Source organism: Neoarius graeffei, chromosome 9 (assembly GCF_027579695.1).
Source record: "Neoarius graeffei isolate fNeoGra1 chromosome 9, fNeoGra1.pri, whole genome shotgun sequence".
Classification (NCBI taxonomy): Eukaryota; Metazoa; Chordata; class Actinopteri; order Siluriformes; family Ariidae; genus Neoarius; species Neoarius graeffei.
The window spans coordinates 83,745,743-83,764,836 of record NC_083577.1 but is presented as its reverse complement, the minus strand read 5'-3'; the positions used below and the strand labels follow the sequence as shown (position 1 = coordinate 83,764,836).

General features: G+C 41.4%; 1 protein-coding gene across 1 annotated transcript; it reads right to left on the bottom strand.

Moving 5' to 3' along the window:
• Nucleotides 1–669: 669 nt before the first annotated feature.
• On the bottom strand, nt 670–1,914 carry LOC132892201 (putative nuclease HARBI1). Its single transcript, XM_060930594.1, has one exon. It carries the CDS (start codon nt 1,912–1,914, stop codon nt 670–672), a length of 1,245 nt encoding a protein of 414 aa, XP_060786577.1.
• Nucleotides 1,915–19,094: the final 17,180 nt, after the last annotated feature.

Below are 19,094 nucleotides of genomic sequence, written 5' to 3'. Positions count from 1 at the left end.
GGTCGGGCCCACGTCACCTCTTCGGGCTGAGCCCGGCCGGGCCCCATGGGCAAAGGCCCGGCCACCAAGCGCTCGCTTACGAGCCCCAACCCCGGGCCTGGCTCCAGGGTGGGGCCCCGGCTGCGTCATACCGGGCGACGTCACGGTCCTGGATTTTTTTCTCCATAGGGGTTTTTGGTGAACTGCTCTTGGTCTGGCCTGTCACCTATAACCTGTCTGCCTTGGGAAACCCTAACAGGGGCATAATGCCCCCCGACAACATAGCTCCTAGGATCATTCAAGCACACAAACCCCTCTACCACAATAAGGTGGCAGTTCTCGGAGGGGGTTAATATTAGTGTAACTTCATTTATGGTTATTCACGTTGACACCACTCAAAGTAAGTACTCACCAACATGTTGAAGGCTGCTGAATATATTGACAGGACAAAGAGATGTTAAAGAGTAGTTTATTAAATGTCAATAACTAATGAACACAACTAATGAACTATGAGTGATAACTAGTGATTAGTGATAACTAATGAACATAACTAATGAACACAAGAGTGTATGATATGGAATGACAGTTTGAACACACACAAAAAATCAAAATCGTGCAGAGTTCTCCGACCATCCCTGTAGTCAATGACAACTAACCAAGCCTATCATGAATGGAACCTTGAAATGGCACTCAAGGATCCAAAAACATCGTGACAACACGCCTCACACGCCTTCCTTCAGCTTCGTGTGTTTTGTCCACTGCAGCTGGTGGCTGAAACTCTTGGTCATATTGCGTAGCAGCAGTCACACTACTCTCTGGCAGAGGTTCCTTCTGCAGTTCACAATAGTTATGCAGTACAAAGCAAGCATATATCACATAGTAAAGGTCATCCAGGTTTATATCCATAGGCCTCCTCAGAGCTGCAAACCGTGCCTTCAGGCGCCCAAACGCACATTCTATCACCATACGTGCCTTGCACAGCGTTAGTCCATAATACTGTTCTTGAGGAGTGGCTCTGCCATTGGGGTATTCCTTCATTAGGAAAGGCAGCAGGGGATAAGCTGGATCACCAAGGATGAACGCAGGAACCGCATCCTCGCCCTCCACCAACTCTTTTGGGCAGGGTGGTATTGTCCCATCTCTCAGTTCACTGCACAACACAGAGTTCGCGAAGATGCGTGCGTCGTGGACACTGCCCGGCCATTTCACCAAGACGTCCATAAAACAGTAGTTGTAGTCGCACAGTGCTTGTACGTTCAGAGAATGTTTCCCCTTTCTGTTTACAAACCCTGTGGAATCAGTACTGGGTTGTTTCACTTCGATGTGCGTGCAATCGATTGCCCCCAGGCATTGTGGCATACCGTGACTGCTGTAGAAGTTGTCTACGAGCCGTTGTACCTCAGGTTCCATCTTTGGTGTGGCGATGTACTCATGACCCAAGGTGGTGCATATTGCCTTACACACTTGACGAATGATGACAAAGACAGTTGACCGGGAAAGTCCAAAAGCATTGGCAGTTTTACAAAGTCGCCCCTCATCGCACAAGTAGTACAAGGTGCATGCAACCCTGGTGAGAAGGTCGACGGGCCGTCTCATTCTCGTGGTTGTCCCTTCCAGCTGTAGACGTAGTCGCTCCGACAGGTGTATCAGTGCTGATCTGGACATTTGGAAGTTCTCATACCATTCTTTGGCGACAACAACTTGGTCCACGAAGTTGTCCCACCAAGCGCTGCTTCTTCCCGGTCTAACCCAAAACCGGCGCTCCATGTACGGCTTCTGTTGCCGCAGTTGCAGGGTATTCACATCGCAGAAAGCTTGCAGAATCTCGCGCCTCCTCGCCAAGTACTTCTGGGCAAACTGTACTGCCAGCTGTAGGACAGAGAGCAAGTTCTGAAGATTCAGAATGCGAGCCTCGTTGTCCATGTTGTTTTCCATGCTGTATTTCCATCAACAAATAGCAGGAAGTGAAGTCCGCGAGTCGCGTCACATAACCCACGTGGGATGACCAACGCCAGCGAATCAGGAAGGTGGATGCCACAGTGACGTTGTCCAATGAGACGCCAGCTAGAGCTCAGCACAGCGTATCCGCGTATTCTGAATGTTTACACAGCACCGGAGCTGAAACGATCTAGATTGAATACGTGGACGCTGGCGGATTCGCGTTTCCAGGCGGTTTAATGTAAATGGACAGTGCATCCGCGAAGAAAACGAGACAGATACGGTCTAATGTAAACATAGCCTTAGATGAGCTTTTCATCCATGAGAGGATAAATACCTGATGCTCCCTACCAGTCAGACAGAACTGAAGAAGCCTTTCGGATGAGAGGTGAAACGTCTTCAAGAATCTTCAAGCAAGTCCAGTTGCTCTCTTTTACCACCCACAGTGAAAGTAAGAAATACCATTACCAATTTGCTCAATTAAGACTGATTTTACTTCGTTGATTGTGGGTTGACTCTCATTAAAACAGGATAGGTGTTGTAACTTATGCAACATGCATGTACATGCATGCATTTTCACTGATAAAACGTAAAAGGCTAATTAAATAATCAGATGAACCGAGACAATCACATTCTGAAGCAAATTAAATAATGTTATACTCGTAACTTAAACACACAAGTTGCATGTATTAATCTAAATGTAGGTAAACGAGTGTCATTTTTGTTGTTTTATATCGAAATGGGAGTCGGAGCTTACCCGTCTGTGTTCTCGCGTCTTGAAGGCCAACCTTGTGGCCAACTGTTCTGAAACAATCTGACTTTCCATTGTTTGTTCAGTTCTCTGTTCATTCACTTCTTCCACATAAGGGTGAGATGGCAGCAATATCCAGTTTAGAAATCAGGCGGCTGCTCCACTCTTTCTCGCCATACTGACGACTCCACCATTACTGCTCGTCTCAGGCAATTACTAAATCCCAGCACAGAACGGGATGTCACTGGTTTTAGCAACAACCACAGGGAGGTCACTGCCTGAGCGATATGTCCCGTCCTGTTCCGTCCCGAGTTTTATCAACAACCCTTGTCTCACGCTCCAGGAGAACTGGTGCAACTGAACTCACTTTAAAAAAATAAAATAAATACTTTTCTTGTTTTCTTTTCCTTTAATTGTTGGTACTGCACCCTCTTTCAATACGGGCTTACAGCCACATTGTTAATGGCATGCATGCTGGAGTCCACTCGACGTGCGCACAGCCCGGGGCATGCCTTCAGGTGCACGCGCCACAGTGCGCAGGACTGATAGAGGTACATTCAGAGACCCTACCGTCCCCTAGTTCACTGGACAGTGTCAGTAATATAAAAAAAAAATGCCAAAGTAAAAGTGTTGTCAGCTGGCAAGCGACTGAAGGGAGCTACATTTTTGGGGGCATGGCATGTTGAGTCCCCGTGTAGAACGTGTGATGAAAAACAGCGTCATTCTGTGCTCATGTTCTAAATTGACAGGAACATCAGATTCCTTCACTGTTGGTTGTTCCAAGACTCTTCGCAACTCTTTTCAATTGTAAATCAAGTTTTGTTGACGTAAAGGCTAAAGGGAGTCCCAAAACCGCTTTTGAATAATTCCATGCTAATGCAACTTCAAACTAAAGAGGCTTATTTTAGCTTGATGCTGCACAGAGCACCAAAAATCAAGTCTTTCTTATTAGATTAGATAAAACTTTATTGATCCCTTTGGGAGGGTTCCCTCAGGGAAATTAAGATTCCAGCAGCATCATTACAGATAAACAGAGAAAAGAAAGAGAAACTTCTAGATAAATTAAAATAAATTAAGTATTTACATATAAAAATATAAAAGAATAAGATATGGGGAAGAGAGAAAGGGGGGAGAAGTGGGGTTATTGCACATTATATTGCACATTGTCCGGTATTGCTTATTGTTAGGCTAGGCTACTGCTCCTTCCTATCCTCTGTCCTCCTGTTACCCCTCCTCCCCCCCAGAGAGGAGTTGTGCAGTCTGATGGCATGAGGGACAAAGGAGTTTTTGAGTCTGTTCGTCCTGCACTTGGGAAGGATTAGAGTCTGGAGTGGAGCCTAAATTTTATATGTAATGGAGAGGCCTAGCTGTATCTGTACAAATATTTGAACTGTGCCAGTTTGGTTAATATAAACCTGTATTAAGTCCACTTTGATATGTCCATAACTAAGAAAAAATACAGGCTAAGTGGAAAAAAAAATAAAAAGTGAAAAATACTTCTTTGACTTGATTTTTCAAGGGAAAAAGGGGAATATTTTTCAGAACCCAGGGGGAATGCTGGAATCTGAGGTATTATCATGAAGATAAACACCCGACCCAAAAGTACAGATGAGCTGAAGGTACCATCAAAGCAACTTGGGCTTCAATAACACCTCAGCAGTGCCACAGGCTGATCGCTTCCATGCCACGCCACGGCGATGCAGTAATTCATGGTAAAGGTACCCCAACCATGTATTGAGTGTATAAATGAACAAACTTTTAAGAAGCTGGACATTTCTGCATTGTCAATCTTTTTTAATTGATCTTTGGAAATATTCTAAGAATTTGAAAGACTGGATTTCTGATTTTCATGAGCTGTAAAAGCTATAATCATCAAAATTAAAACAAAGGCTTGAAATATTTTGGTTTGTGTGTAATGAAAATGTAATATATGAAAGTTGACCTTTTTGAATTAAATAATGAAAAAAAATTAACTTTTTCACGATATTCAAATTTTCTTGAAATGCACTAGTGTGTGTGTGTGTGTGTGTGTGTGTACACAGTGGTGCTGGAAAGTTTGTGAACCCTTTAGAATTTTCTGTATCAATAGGACCTAAAATATCATCAGATTTTCACACAAATCCTAAAAGTAGATAAAGAGAACCCAGTTAAACAAATGAGACAAAAATATTATACTTGGTCATTTATTTATTGAGGAAAATGATCCAATATTACATATTTGTGAGTGGCAAAAGTATGTGAACCTCTAGGATTAGCAGTTCATTTGAAGGTGAAATTAGAGTCAGGTGTTTTCAATCAATGGGATGACAAATCAGGTGTGAGTGGGCACCCTGTTTTATTTAAAGAACAGGGATCTATCAAAGTCTGATCTTCACAACACGTTTGTGGAAGTGTATCATGGCACAAACAAAGGAGATTTCTGAGGACCTCAGAAAAAGCATTGTTGATGCTCATCAGGCTGGAAAAGGTTACAAAACCATCTTTAAAGAGTTTGGACTCCACCAATCCACAGTCAAACAGATTATGTACAAATGGAGGAAATTCAAGACCATTGTTACCCTCCCCAGGAGTGGTCGACCAACAAAGATCACTCCAAGAGCAAGGCGTGTAATAGTCGGCAAGGTCACCAAGGACCCCAGGGTAACTTCCAAGCAACTGAAGGCCTCTCTCACATTGGCTAATGTTCATGAGTCCACCATCAGGAGAACACTGAACAGCAATGGTGTGCATGGCAGGGTTGCAAGGAGAAAGCCACTGCTCTCCAAAAAGAACATTGCTGCTCATCTGTAGTTTGCTAAAGATCACGTGGACAAGCCAGAAGGCTATTGGAAAAATGTTTTATGGACGGATGAGATCAAAATAGAACTTTTTGGTTTAAATGAGAAGCGTTACGTTTGGAGAAAGGAAAACACTGCATTCCAGCATAAGAACCTTATCCCATCTGTGAAACATGGTGGTGGTAGTATCATGGTTTGGGCCTGTTTTGCTGCATCTGGGCCAGGATGGCTTGCCATCATTGATGGAACAATGAATTCTGAATTATACCAGTGAATTCTAAAGGAAAATATCAGGACATCTGTCCATGAACTGAATCTCGAGAAGGTGGGTCATGCAGCAAGACAACGACCCTAAGCACACAAGTCATTCTACCAAAGAATGGTTAAAGAAGAATAAAGTTAATGTTTTGGAATGGCCAAGGTAAAATTCCTGACCTTAATCCAATCAGAATGTTGTGGAAGGACCTGAAGCGAGCAGTTCATGTGAGGAAACCCACCAACATCCCAGAGTTGAAGCTGTTCTGTATGGAGAAACGGGCTAAAATTCCTCCAAGCCGGTGTGCAGGACTGATCAACAGTTACCGCAAACGTTTAGTTGCAGTTATTGCTGCACAAGGGGATCACAAGGGAGATGATGTTTTGGGTCATATTTATGCAGAAATATAGAAAATTCGAAATGGTTCACAAGCTTTCAAGCACCACTGTATAAGCTGTACAGTCAAATGATAGAAACTATAATATTGATTAAATCAAAATTGCTACTATTGACAGTGTAGCACGGCCTGTAACTGTGACTAACTATGACAATTACAGGATGTTACCTGTGTACAGATGAGGAGTCTCTATTTTTAAAGTGCCAAAGATGATCCACAGACACATCACACTTCATGGAGACACAGCTGGGTTCTGGTGAGTCTGATCTCTTTCTCTGGAGTTTACTGTACAACATTATAGACAGTCCTTTATATACACCAATTACACTGGTTATTATTAATTATTACTGGAGTTTACTGTACAACATTATAGAGGAGACATGAGACAGAATTTCATCATCTCCAATATCACAATACAAAATACAAGGAGAGACAAATTTGCTGCTCATATCATGGATTGAAATATTTCTGTTTAATATTCTTTATGAGCTCTACCTCTTCTTACACACTAGGTGGCAGCACCAGAGGTCGTAGCCCACAGAGCACAGTTACAGAGTGGAAGCCTAACTGCCTCAAAGCATGCTGACTTAACAGTCCAGAAAGTGAAGCTAATCAGAAGGAAGTGTTATGGCCCATGGGTCAAACTCCAGGCCCACAGCCTCGTTTCATTCGGCCCACGTGAACATGGAAACAATAAAACTGAAACAGTCTGTAGAACACGACTGCTTCACATTTTCACACTATCCAGAATTAGATTAGATAAAACTTTCACAGAGATCTGTAGTGGAGTCATCTGAAGGTAGTTACAGTAAACCGCTGTATATACATATGTGCACTCCAGTTTCTATCACGGCTGGATTGACCACGGTCTGAAACGCAGGTTAAAATAAATGCCCGGATTTGACACAGGATCTGAGTTTAACACCCCGACTGTATTGATATTGCAGTGGTTTGATTTGGGAAGCCAATGCCTTATGGTTAGAGAAGCAGATTCGGGAGCAAAAGGTCACTAGTTCAATTTCCTGGACCAGTAGGAAGGGCTGAAGTGCCCTTGAGCAAGGCACCCAACCCCCAACTGCTCCCCAGGCTGCTCTGCAGATGTGTGTCACTCTGGATAACAGCGTATGTTAAATGCCTGTAATGTACTGTCTCATACAACAGCTTTTTTAATTTTATAAGAACATAATTTTACTAACAATGAACAGAATCTGGCATTTTATCAAGTGTTTACTGCTAACTTTATTTCATAGTATAACTTGTTTTTAAGTTAATCTTTTCATATATGCTCACTATATACACTACCGTTCAAAAGTTTGGGGTCACCCAGACAATTTTGTGTTTTCCATGAAAAGTCACACTTTTATTTACCACCATAAGTTGTAAAATGAATAGAAAATATAGTCAAGACATTTTTCGGGCCATTTTGAGCATTTAATCGACCCCACAAATGTGATGCTCCAGAAACTCAATCTGCTCAAAGGAAGGTCCGTTTTATAGCTTCTCTAAAGAGCTAAACTGTTTTCAGCTGTGCTAACATGATTGTACAAGGGTTTTCTAATCATCCATTAGCCTTCTGAGGCAATGAGCAAACACATTGTACCATTAGAACACTGGAGTGAGAGTTGCTGGAAATGGGCCTCTATACACCTATGGAGATATTGCACCAAAAACCAGACATTTGCAGCTAGAATAGTCATTTACCATATTAGCAATGTATAGAGTGGATTTCTGATTAGTTTAAAGTGATCTTCATTGAAAAGAACAGTGCTTTTCTTTCAAAAACAAGGAAATTTCAAAGTGACCCCAAACTTTTGAACGGTAGTGTATTTCAGATATCAACAGTTAATGACTAAAATATTAGAAAATGGCAGCTTACCACTTTTCTGAGGGTGGGGTCACATTATCTGTGTCCAGATCACAGCTCTCCATTTTTGAATAATAGTGTATGGACACAGTTCATGGACTCGCTGCAGATTCCTGAAGATGCTGATCTCTTGGATTACTCTTGAATTGAATGATATATGCTCCTAAAAATTAGAAAACAAACAAACACGCTGTTCAAATTGGAGGAAAAAGACGTCATTGTGTGTCTGTGTCCTTCCAGACAGTCATCGGGGAGGGAAACTCCTGCTGGAAAGGAGGAGACAAAGTTTGAAGTCCAAGCAGGTAGCTGTGACACCTTTACTAAAAAACTGAAACAGGAGGTGACTAAAATAATTTGTGGTTAATAGAAGGGCTACTTTAAGTCTAATACTACTTTCTCTTTACCAGCATTAAATGGGTTTTAGTTTGAATAATTTCTGATCCAGAAGTCAGTCTGAAATCAGTTGCACTAAACAGAGATGATTTCTGTGAGCCTAAAGTAGGGGTGTGTTATATGACTTTGTTTTACACCATGAACGATCCATGATCTGTTTTTACTGAGGGCTCACATGGACCGTGATACTCAATATATTTTGTCAGTTGTTCTGAAAATGCTGAGACATGGCATCTTGTTTTCTGAGCCAGACTTTATTCACTAGTCCAGCTCACGGTCTCCCTGAAAGACACAGGAACAAACCAATAATAACCCAGAGTCAACAGCTCCTTGGGTTACGTTTCCTCATTTTGTTTACTATCAGCATGGCCAAGAACACAGAGAATCTGGAGCTGAAAACATTCCACATCAGTTAAATGGAAATGTTGGAATTTACGGTATACAACAGACACCGTGAAAACAGGTGTTTGGAAAAATATCCAGAGGGAAGAAAGCAGCCTAAAGACACTCCTTATGAGAAAACACTGATCACTGATGCCAGGACATTGCACCTGTATTTAGCCATTAAACTCCTTCTCAGGTGATTTCAGTTCCGTTGACAGGACGTACAACCCCGATTCCAAAAAAGTTGGGACAAAGTACAAATTGTAAATAAAAACGGAATGCAATGATGTGGAAGTTTCAGAATTCCATATTTTATTCAGAATAGAATATAGATGACATATCAAATGTTTAAACTGAGAAAATGTATCATTTAAAGAGAAAAATTAGGTGATTTTAAAATTTCATGACAACAACACATCTCAAAAAAGTTGGGACAAGGCCATGTTTCCCACTGTGAGACATCCCCTTTTCTCTTTACAACAGTCTGTAAACGTCTGGGGACTGAGGAGACAAGTTGCTCAAGTTTAGGGATAGGAATGTTAACCCATTCTTGTCTAATGTAGGATTCTCATTGCTCAACTGTCTTAGGTCTTTTTTGTCGTATCTTCCGTTTTATGATGCGCCGAATGTTTTCTATGGGTGAAAGATCTGGACTGCAGACTGGCCAGTTCAGTACCCGGACCCTTCTTCTACGCAGCCATGATGCTGTAATTGATGCAGTATGTGGTTTGGCATTGTCATGTTGGAAAATGCAAGGTCTTCCCTGAAAGAGACGTCGTCTGGATGGGAGCATATGTTGCTCTAGAACCTGGATATACCTTTCAGCATTGATGGTGTCTTTCCAGATGTGTAAGCTGCCCATGCCACACGCACTAATGCAACCCCATACCATCAGAGATGCAGGCTTCTGAACTGAGCGCTGATAACAACTTGGGTCGTCCTTCTCCTCTTTAGTCCGAATGACACGGCGTCCCTGATTTCCATAAAGAACTTCACATTTTGATTCGTCTGACCACAGAACAGTTTTCCACTTTGCCACAGTCCATTTTAAACGAGCCTTGGCCCAGAGAAGACGTCTGCGCTTCTGAATCATGTTTAGATACGGCTTCTTCTTTGAACTATAGAGTTTTAGCTGGCAACGGCGGATGGCACGGTGAATTGTGTTCACAGATAATGTTCTCTGGAAATATTCCTGAGCTCATTTTGTGATTTCCAATACAGAAGCATGCCTGTATGTGATGCAGTGCTGTCTAAGGGCCCGAAGATCACGGGCACCCAGTATGGTTTTCCGGCCTTGACCCTTACGCACAGATTCTTCCAGATTCTCTGAATCTTTTGATGATGATATGCACTGTAGATGATGATATGTTCAAACTCTTTGCAATTTTACACTGTTGAACTCCTTTCTGATATTGCGCCACTATTTGTCAGCGCAGAATTAGGGGGATTGGTGATCCTCTTCCCATCTTTACTTCTGAGAGCCGCTGCCACTCCAAGATGCTCTTTTTATCCCCAGTCATGTTAATGACCTATTGCCAATTGACCTAATGAGTTGCAATTTGGTCCTCCAGCTGTTCCTTTTTTGTACCTTTAACTTTTCCAGCCTCTTATTGCCCCTGTCCCAACTTTTTTGAGATGTGTTGCTGTCATGAAATTTCAAATGAGCCAATATTTGGCATGAAATCTCAAAATGTCTCACTTTCGACATTTGATATGTTGTCTATGTTCTATTGTGAATACAATATCAGTTTTTGAGATTTGTAAATTATTGCATTCCATTTTTATTTACAATTTGTACTTTGTCCCAACTTTTTTGGAATTGGGGTTGTAGTTTTACTGCTGTTTTTACACAAGCTCAGTCAAATACAACCACATTTCTGTTCAACAAATCACTTTTACTCAACACTCCATGTTGTGTTTCATTAATGTCATCGTTTCTGTCTGGGATTGGAGTTCCCCCCCAACAGCAATAAAATGGTGTCGAGGCTGAAAAAGAAATACTTTAACCTTCAGAAAACTGATTCACTCCAAGTGATGTGAATGAATCTTCGACATCGAGGCCCTGTTAAAATGCAGCTTTTAAAATGGCCTCATTCCCCCCACAGCCAACATTCAGAACTCGAGGGTATATTCCACCGCTCGTCTCCCTCCTTGTTTAGCTACCAGTAGCTGTTCTCTGATCTCCTTTCCCTCAGGGGCATTGTCAAACACTCTGTATGACATTGTGAGGAAGCGGTTGCAGGAAGAGATAGATTTGCTACCTCTCTCTCTCCCATACACCTGTAGACCACTTGAAGGCTTTGCCAGTTAGCAAACCCAGGAACTTGGCGATTATGGACTGGTTGGAGGTGCCCTCCTGATCGGCCATATAGAGGAAGCACTGAAGTAGAAATCCTCTACACTGGAAGGGTCTCCTGTGAACTTGTCAGGCTGCAGAATGAGGGGAACAACTTATGCCACTGGAGTTGGGGATGCTGTAGGTATGACCTGCTGGTTCAAGATTTGGGCAAGGGCTTCAGTGAGTTGCTGGACCTGGGCCTCAACCACTTGGATCCCCTGTTGTTGCCCTCCTCTGAAATGTCCTTGGGCAGAAAGCACATTATGCTGAGCCTCCGAATCTGCTGCATCCATACTATAGGGTGAAGTAATCTGTCTCGCACAGGAAGAGGCACGGATACAACTGCAGATTAGAGTCTTTCATGAACACTTGGCAAACAGGTACAAAACATCAGACAGAGGCTTGATCAAAGACAGGCAGAGGTCATGTGATCAGCAAACAATATAACGAGCAAAATCAGAGAGCAGAAACCAGTCATCAGACGCAGGGTCAAAACACAAACAATGGCTTGGTAATGTCAGAACTTCATGTTAACTGAGTGATTACTTTGCCGTTAGTGTGTGTGTGCAGTCCTTTAATGCTGTGATTAAAGACGGTTGTGTATGATTAGAAGCTCAGTGAGCTTGAACGTGAGAGCTGTTGTGGGTTCTGGGAAATGGAGTCTAGAATGGAATCCAGTACAGATGTGACAATATTTTTCCTCGTTGTCACAGAAAACACTCAGAAAACACAGACATATAATTCTTGATAATTAATAATTAAATGTTCTTTTTCTGTGTATTTAATATTTATGATCTGCTGCATGGACTGTTCAGATTTCTGCAGGATCACTGCACACGCAGCTTGTTCTCTTATCTGGATCTGATCAATAACCTTGGACCTCCCAAGCTCCTCAGTGACAGACTCGCATTCCTCACTACCTGCAGTGTGTGTTATGTGTGTGGGGTTTGGGATGGGGTGCTGAATGTAAAAATTCAGTTACAGTTTTATAGCTGACATATTTTGGATATTTAGCTCACTTTCCTCACATTTAGCTCATTTTTCTTTCATTTGAGACAGAAATTAATGTAAAACAATGTTATGTATAATTGTTAATGTGTATACATAAAATAAATCTAAATATAAATGTTAAATCTAAATCTAAATGTTAAATCTAAATATAAATGTTAACTCTAAATGTTAAATCTAATTCTAAATTGGTCACCAAGTATAAACCTAAATATTTTGAAAATACTCAATTTTAGTCAGCGCTCTGGTCAACGCCCTTTGCCATAGCCTCAGCTTACACGGCCTGCCCACACCACTGACTGTGGATCAGTAGGTGAGATGAGGAGAAGCAACACAAACATGGCCAGTTCGCTCCCAATAGGAGAGATTGAGCAGGTGGTTCTTGCCGGTATACGGGCTGCACTCCAAAGTGCAGTTCCACCGGTACAGTCCACACCACTAATAGTAAATTAAGTAGTTTAAATTTAACATCTTAACTTCATGGTCCGATTAAATGACAGTAACTCCATCCAGAATTAGTGAATTAAGAAGTTAAAAGTAAACTACTTAACGTACCATTAGAGGTGCAGACTATGGATAGAAATATATGTTTGGCATGCTTGAACTTGATACAGGCTGTTCTGATTGCTACTTGTTTTGGTTAGTTAAATCCTTGAAATTTAACTTAATGAAGGTTCCTTTGGCCAGTAATGCCTTTCTTCTTTTCTTAAGATTATGATCCTGATGGATGATGTAATGGTACAGTACATAATGTCTCTCTTCATAAATTAGTGGAGTCCAAATCAGTAATGTAATGATTCATCACTCATTTACCTTATTACCTTACCATTTTACTGGAGTTTATTACAATAATTTGTAACCACCTCTGTGAAGTTGACTCCGCATATGATGAGAATGTGAATCCAATTCATTTGGGCACATTAGGGAAACACCATGGTTCTAAGGGTTAGAGAAGCAACTTTTGGACCAAAAGGCTCCTGGTTCAAATCCCTGGACCAGCAGGACTGGCTGAAGTACCCTTGAACAAGGCACTTAACCCCCAACTGCTCTGGCAAGAGTGGTGGCATACCTTGTGTCTGATTCGCCAAGAAAAACTGATATGATTATTCAGGTGGTGCCCAGCCAAAACTAAACTGGGTGCAAAAAATACAACTTTTTGCTCAAACAGTTTTAGATAAATTAACCATTAAATGTTTTGATAACCCAGCACCCCATTAACACCCAAATGACTCCAAACGTGTCTGATTCATTTGTGCACAAAATAAACATACAGTGGTGCTCAAAAGTTTGTGAACCCTTTAGAATTTTCCATATTTCTACATAAATATGACCTAAAACATCATCAGATTTTCACACAAGTCCTAAAAGTAGATAAAGAGAACCCAGTTAATCAAATGAGACAACAATATTACACTTGGTCACTTATTTCCTGAGGAAAATGATCCAATATTACATATCTGTGAGTGGCAAAAGTATGTGAACCTCTAGGATTAGCAGTTAATTTGAAGGTGAAATTAGAGTCCGGTGTTTTCAATCAATGGGATGACAATCAGGTGTGAGTGGGCACCCTGTTTTATTTAAAGAACAGGGATCTATCAAAGTCTGATCTTCACAACACATGTTTGTGGAAGTGTATCATGGCACGAACAAAGGAGATTTCTGAGGCCCTCAGAAAAAGCGTTGTTGATGCTCATCAGGCTGGAAAAGGTTACAAAACCATCTCTAAAGAGTTTGGACTCCACCAATCCACAGTCAGACAGATTGTGTACAAATGGAGGAAATTCAAGACCATTGTTACCCTCCCCAGGAGTGGTGGACCAACAAAGATCACTCCAAGAGCAAGGCGTGTAATACTCGGCGAGGTCACAAAGGACCCCAGGGTAACTTCCAAGCAACTGAAGGCCTCTCTCACATTGGCTAATGTTCATGAGTCCACCATTAGGAGAACACTGAACAACACTGGTGTGCATGGCAGGGTTGCAAGGAGAAAGCCACTGCTCTCCAAAAAGAATATTGCTGCTCATCTGCAGTTTGCTAAAAATCACGTGGACAAGCCAGAAAGCTATTGGAAAAATGTTTTGTTTATGGATGAGACTAAAATAGAACTTTTTGGTTTAAATGAGAAGTGTTATATTTGGAGAAGGGAAAACACTGCATTCCAACATAAGGACCTTATCCCATCTGTGAAACATGGTGGTGGTAGTATCATGGTTTGGGCCTGTTTTGCTGCATCTGGGCCAGGACAGCTTGCAATTATTGATGGGATAACGAAATATGAATTATACCAGCGAATTCTAAAGGAAAATGTCAGGATATCTGTCCATGAACTGAATCTCAAGAGAAGGTGGGTCATGCAGCAAGACAACGACCCTAAGCACACAAATCGTTCTACCAACGAATGGTTAAAGAAGAATAAAGTTAATGTTTTGGAATGGCCAAGTCAAAGTCCTGACCTTAATCCAATGGAAATGTTGTGGAAGGACCTGAAGCGAGCAGTTCATGTGAGGAAACCCACCAACATCCCAGAGTTGAAGCTGTTCTGTACGGAGGAACGGGCTAAAATTCCTCCAAGCCGGTGTGCAGGACTGATCAACAGTTACTGGAAACGTTTAGTTGCAGTTATTGCTGCACAAGGGGGTCACACCAGATACTGAAAGCAAAGGTTCACATACTTTTGCCACTCATAGATATGTAATACTGGATCATTTTCCTCAATAAATAAATGACCAAGTAAAATATTTTTGTCTCATTTGTTTAACTGGGTTCTCTTTATCTACTTTTAGGACTTGTGTGAAAATCTGATGTTGTTTTAGGTCATATTTAAGCAGAAATATAGAAAATTCTAAAGAGTTTACAAACTTTCAAGCACCACTGTATGTGCTTCACTAAAAAGGTTCCTGAGTGACATCACAAGTCAAGAAAATGATGTTTAATGACAAGAAATAATGATGCACATGTTTAAACTCTGTACAAATGAATCAGACATGTTTGGAGTCATTTGGGTGTTAATGGGGTGCTGGTCATTAAAACATCTAACGGTGAATTTCTCTAAAGTTGTTTGAGCACAAATTATTATTTTGCATAAGCAAACGATACACAAACAAATAGAATTTATTTCCGTTCTCATCATATGGGTTGCCAACTTCAGGGAGGATCTGCAGCCAAATTTGTTTTTATTTTCTCTCTTTGTCTTTAAATAAAACTGAAACGAAATTTTCTATTATCTGAAGTAAGGTATATTAATTGCTGCTTGTGTATTTCTGATGTTCTTACCAATGTTTTGTTTATTTAGTCATAATTATATTAAATCTATTATCAGGATAATACAAAAGCAGCTGATTGCTGATTAGAAATTAAACTGAGAAATAAATTGTTACAGGCCAGCCAGTTACTGCCTGTCTGTGTTTTACAGGGTAGAGTTAATGCACAGGTGCTCCTTGTCGCTTGATGGTGGTACTGGGGCTTTAAAAAGGGCCACCTCGCAAGTGTTTGGCATTCCCTTTCTCCATTCCAGCAAGTGTCGCTTTTGGCGTTGCATTTTATCATATGACTGATTTACGCCACTTATAAAATGCCATCACATTTATCCTGATGGCATTTTATTTTTTGGTATACTTATTTACTTTAATAAATAATTCCATTGTTAAACTTCATCCTTGCATGGTCTCCCTTTATGTTGCTGAACCATACAAGCCTGGTCCGGTAACAAAATCCAACATGAATGTAAACAGAAAATGGAATATTTGTGATGTTCAGTTTTCAGATTGGGACAGCGCGCTCTCTCTCTCTCTTTCTCTCTCTCTCTCTCTCACTCACTCACTCACTCACTCACACACACACACACACACACACACCCCTAACTCTCCTCAGCTTCTGTGTGAAAGATGACGTCAGACTGGAGGTGGCCTTTGCTCGAATACGGAAGACATTAAGTCTTTTAACATGAGACTTTGGACCCGATGGTCACACTGGAGTTAATAATCAACTCTGTGGAATATTTACCACCTGTTACTGGACCTCAGTGCAGCTTTTGATACTGTTGATCACAACATACTGCTATATCGACTTGAACACTGGGTTGGGTTGACCGGTAAAGTTATCAATTGGTTAAAATCATACTTAAAAGATAGAAGCTTCTTTGTTACCATAGGAAATTGTACCTCAACATCAATGTCCTTGACCTGTGGTGTCCCCCAGGGGTCGATCCTTGGACCATTACTATTCAACCTTTATATGCTTCCACTTGGACAAATTATCAAGAACAACTCAATTTTGTATCACTACTATGCAGATGACACCCAAATTTATTTTGCTCTATCACCTAATGATTATGCCCCCCTTGAATATGTCTACCAGTGTATCAGCCAAATCAACAAGTGGATGTCACAAAATTTTCTTCAGCTGAACACAAATAAAACAGAAGTAATTCTATTTGGGAAAAAGATGAAAGACTCAGGATTACCACTATTCTTGACACAAAGGGGATTTAAACAAAAGATATGGTTAAAAATCTTGGTGTTTTCATTGACAGCGAGCTAAACTTTGACAGTCACATGAAAGCAATCACTAAATCGGCATTTAATCACCTAAAAAACATTTCCAAACTAAGAGGACTTATGTCAAAAAATGGTCTGGAAAAACTTGTACTTGCCTTCATCTCTAGTAGGGTTGACTACTGCAATGGCCTTTTCACAGGCCTGCCAAAAAAGACCATCAAATGACTTCAGCTGGTTCAAAATGCAGCGGCTAGGGTTCTCACACGAACAAAAAGAACAGAGCACATTACTCCAATTCTAAGGTCCCTTCACTGGCTTCCAGTAAGCTACAGAATTGACTTTAAAGTATTGCTGCTGGTGTACAAATCTCTAAAATGGTACAGGGCCCAATTACCTCTCTGATATGTTGCAGCGGCCTAACCCAGTCAGATCTACCAGATCGCAGCAGCAACATTTACTGTTAAAACCTGTTGTTAAAACAAAGTGTGGTGAAGCAGCTTTTAGCTCCTATGCAGTACAGCTATGGAACCAACTGCCAGAGGACATCAAAAATGCTCCTGCTGTTGGCAGCTTCAAATCTAGACTAAAGACCAAGCTGTTCTCAGATGCTTTCTGCTAACTGATAAATATCATCTTTACATGTTTTAAACTTTACTTAACTTTTACAGTCTTTGCATGTTTTAAACTTTACTTAACTTTTATTCCAGTTTATTCTGCTGTTTTTTACTGAACTTTTACTTCATTTTATTACTTTATTTCTAGTATTGTTTAATTCTTATATTTTTATTTTTCTCTCTTCTTCCCCCTTTATTTTATGTAATTTTATTTTCTATTGTTTACTGTTTTGCCTTTACCTCTGTAAAGCACATTGAACTGCCACTGTGTATGAAATGCGCTATATAAATAAACTTGCCTTGCCAAGGAGGTTATGTTTTCGGGAGCGTTGGTTTGTTTGTTTGTTGGTTTGTCTGTTAGCAACATTACGGAAAAAGTAATGAACGGATTGTTCTGAAAATTTTTCCAGAGGTGTGACTGGGCACAAGTAACATCTCATCTCATCTCATTATCTCTAGCCGCTTTATCCTGTCCTACAGGGTCGCAGGCAAGCTGGAGCCTATCCCAGCTGACTACGGGCGAAAGGCGGGGTACACCCTGGACAAGTCGCCAGGTCATCACAGGGCTGACACATAGACACAGACAACCATTCACACTCACATTCACACCTACGCTCAATTTAGAGTCACCAGTTAACCTAACCTGCATGTCTTTGGACTGTGGGGGAAACCGGAGCACCCGGAGGAAACCCACGCGGACACGGGGAGAACATGCAAACTCCACACAGAAAGGCCCTCGCCGGCCACGGGGCTCGAACCCGGACCTTCTTGCTGTGAGGCGACAGCGCTAACCACTACACCACCGTGCCGCCAGCACAAGTAACAATCCATTAAATTTTGGCGGTGATCCGGATCACCTTCTGGATCCCGGATTTTTTTAAAGGATTAATTTTTTCCCCATTGAAATGAATGGGCGCGCGACGCAAAAAAACAGATTTTTCCTTCTGTAGGCCAAACCGTAAGGTGTAAAGTCATGAAACTTGGTACACTGATAGAGGAGTGGACACTGATTTCATCATGTTTCATGTTGGTACGTCTCACGCTCTAGCGCCACCAACTGATCACAGTCTTACATGCGTTCATGCACGTAACTTTTGATCCATATGTCCAATTTTCATAAGTCTGGTGCTGTTGGAATCCTTGGAGCTAGACGAGTCCAACGCACTCTATGCCGTCATTCTTTGCCTTATTAGATTTTCCGCCATTTTGAATTTTGTCTAAAGTGAATGTAGAGTGACCCTGGCTGCATGTTTTGTCCGATCATCACGAAACTTGGCATACACGATCTGCAGTCCATGCCAAATGAATGATATTCGTTTCGCTCTTATACGTCAAAGCGTTCGCCTGTGGCAGCCAATCAAAATCGATGGCGAAGCCACCAAACAGGAAGTGAGCTCATATCATGGAAATACTTTAACATATCAAGACCATATTTAGTGGCATGACTTTGGACACCATCCAAACTAGTCTCATCAAATATGGTGTCATTTGGCCACTAGGGGGTGTCACAATTTGCAAAAATGTATTTTGGCTCATATGTCAGAAACACTTTGATATATCAAGACCATATTTGTTGAGATGACTTTTGGTACAAGTTCATGTACGCTCATCAAATTTGGTGTCATTTGGCCACTAGGGGGCGCTGCAATGAGCAAAAACATGTTTTGGGTCATATCTCTTTACGGATTTAGAATTACATCTACATTTTCATGTTAGTGATGCTCTGGGATGTCCCTGTAAAGAACCTTGCCAGCCTGTCATCTCCGTATGAGAATCCACCTTGTGTCTTGGCCAAACTTTCACGTGTTGACACAAAACTTGTCGTGCGGGCGTGCGGTCGCCTCTCTTGCCGGGTCGCCATGGCGGCGCACCTGAGCAAGCACACTTTCACATTTTCTC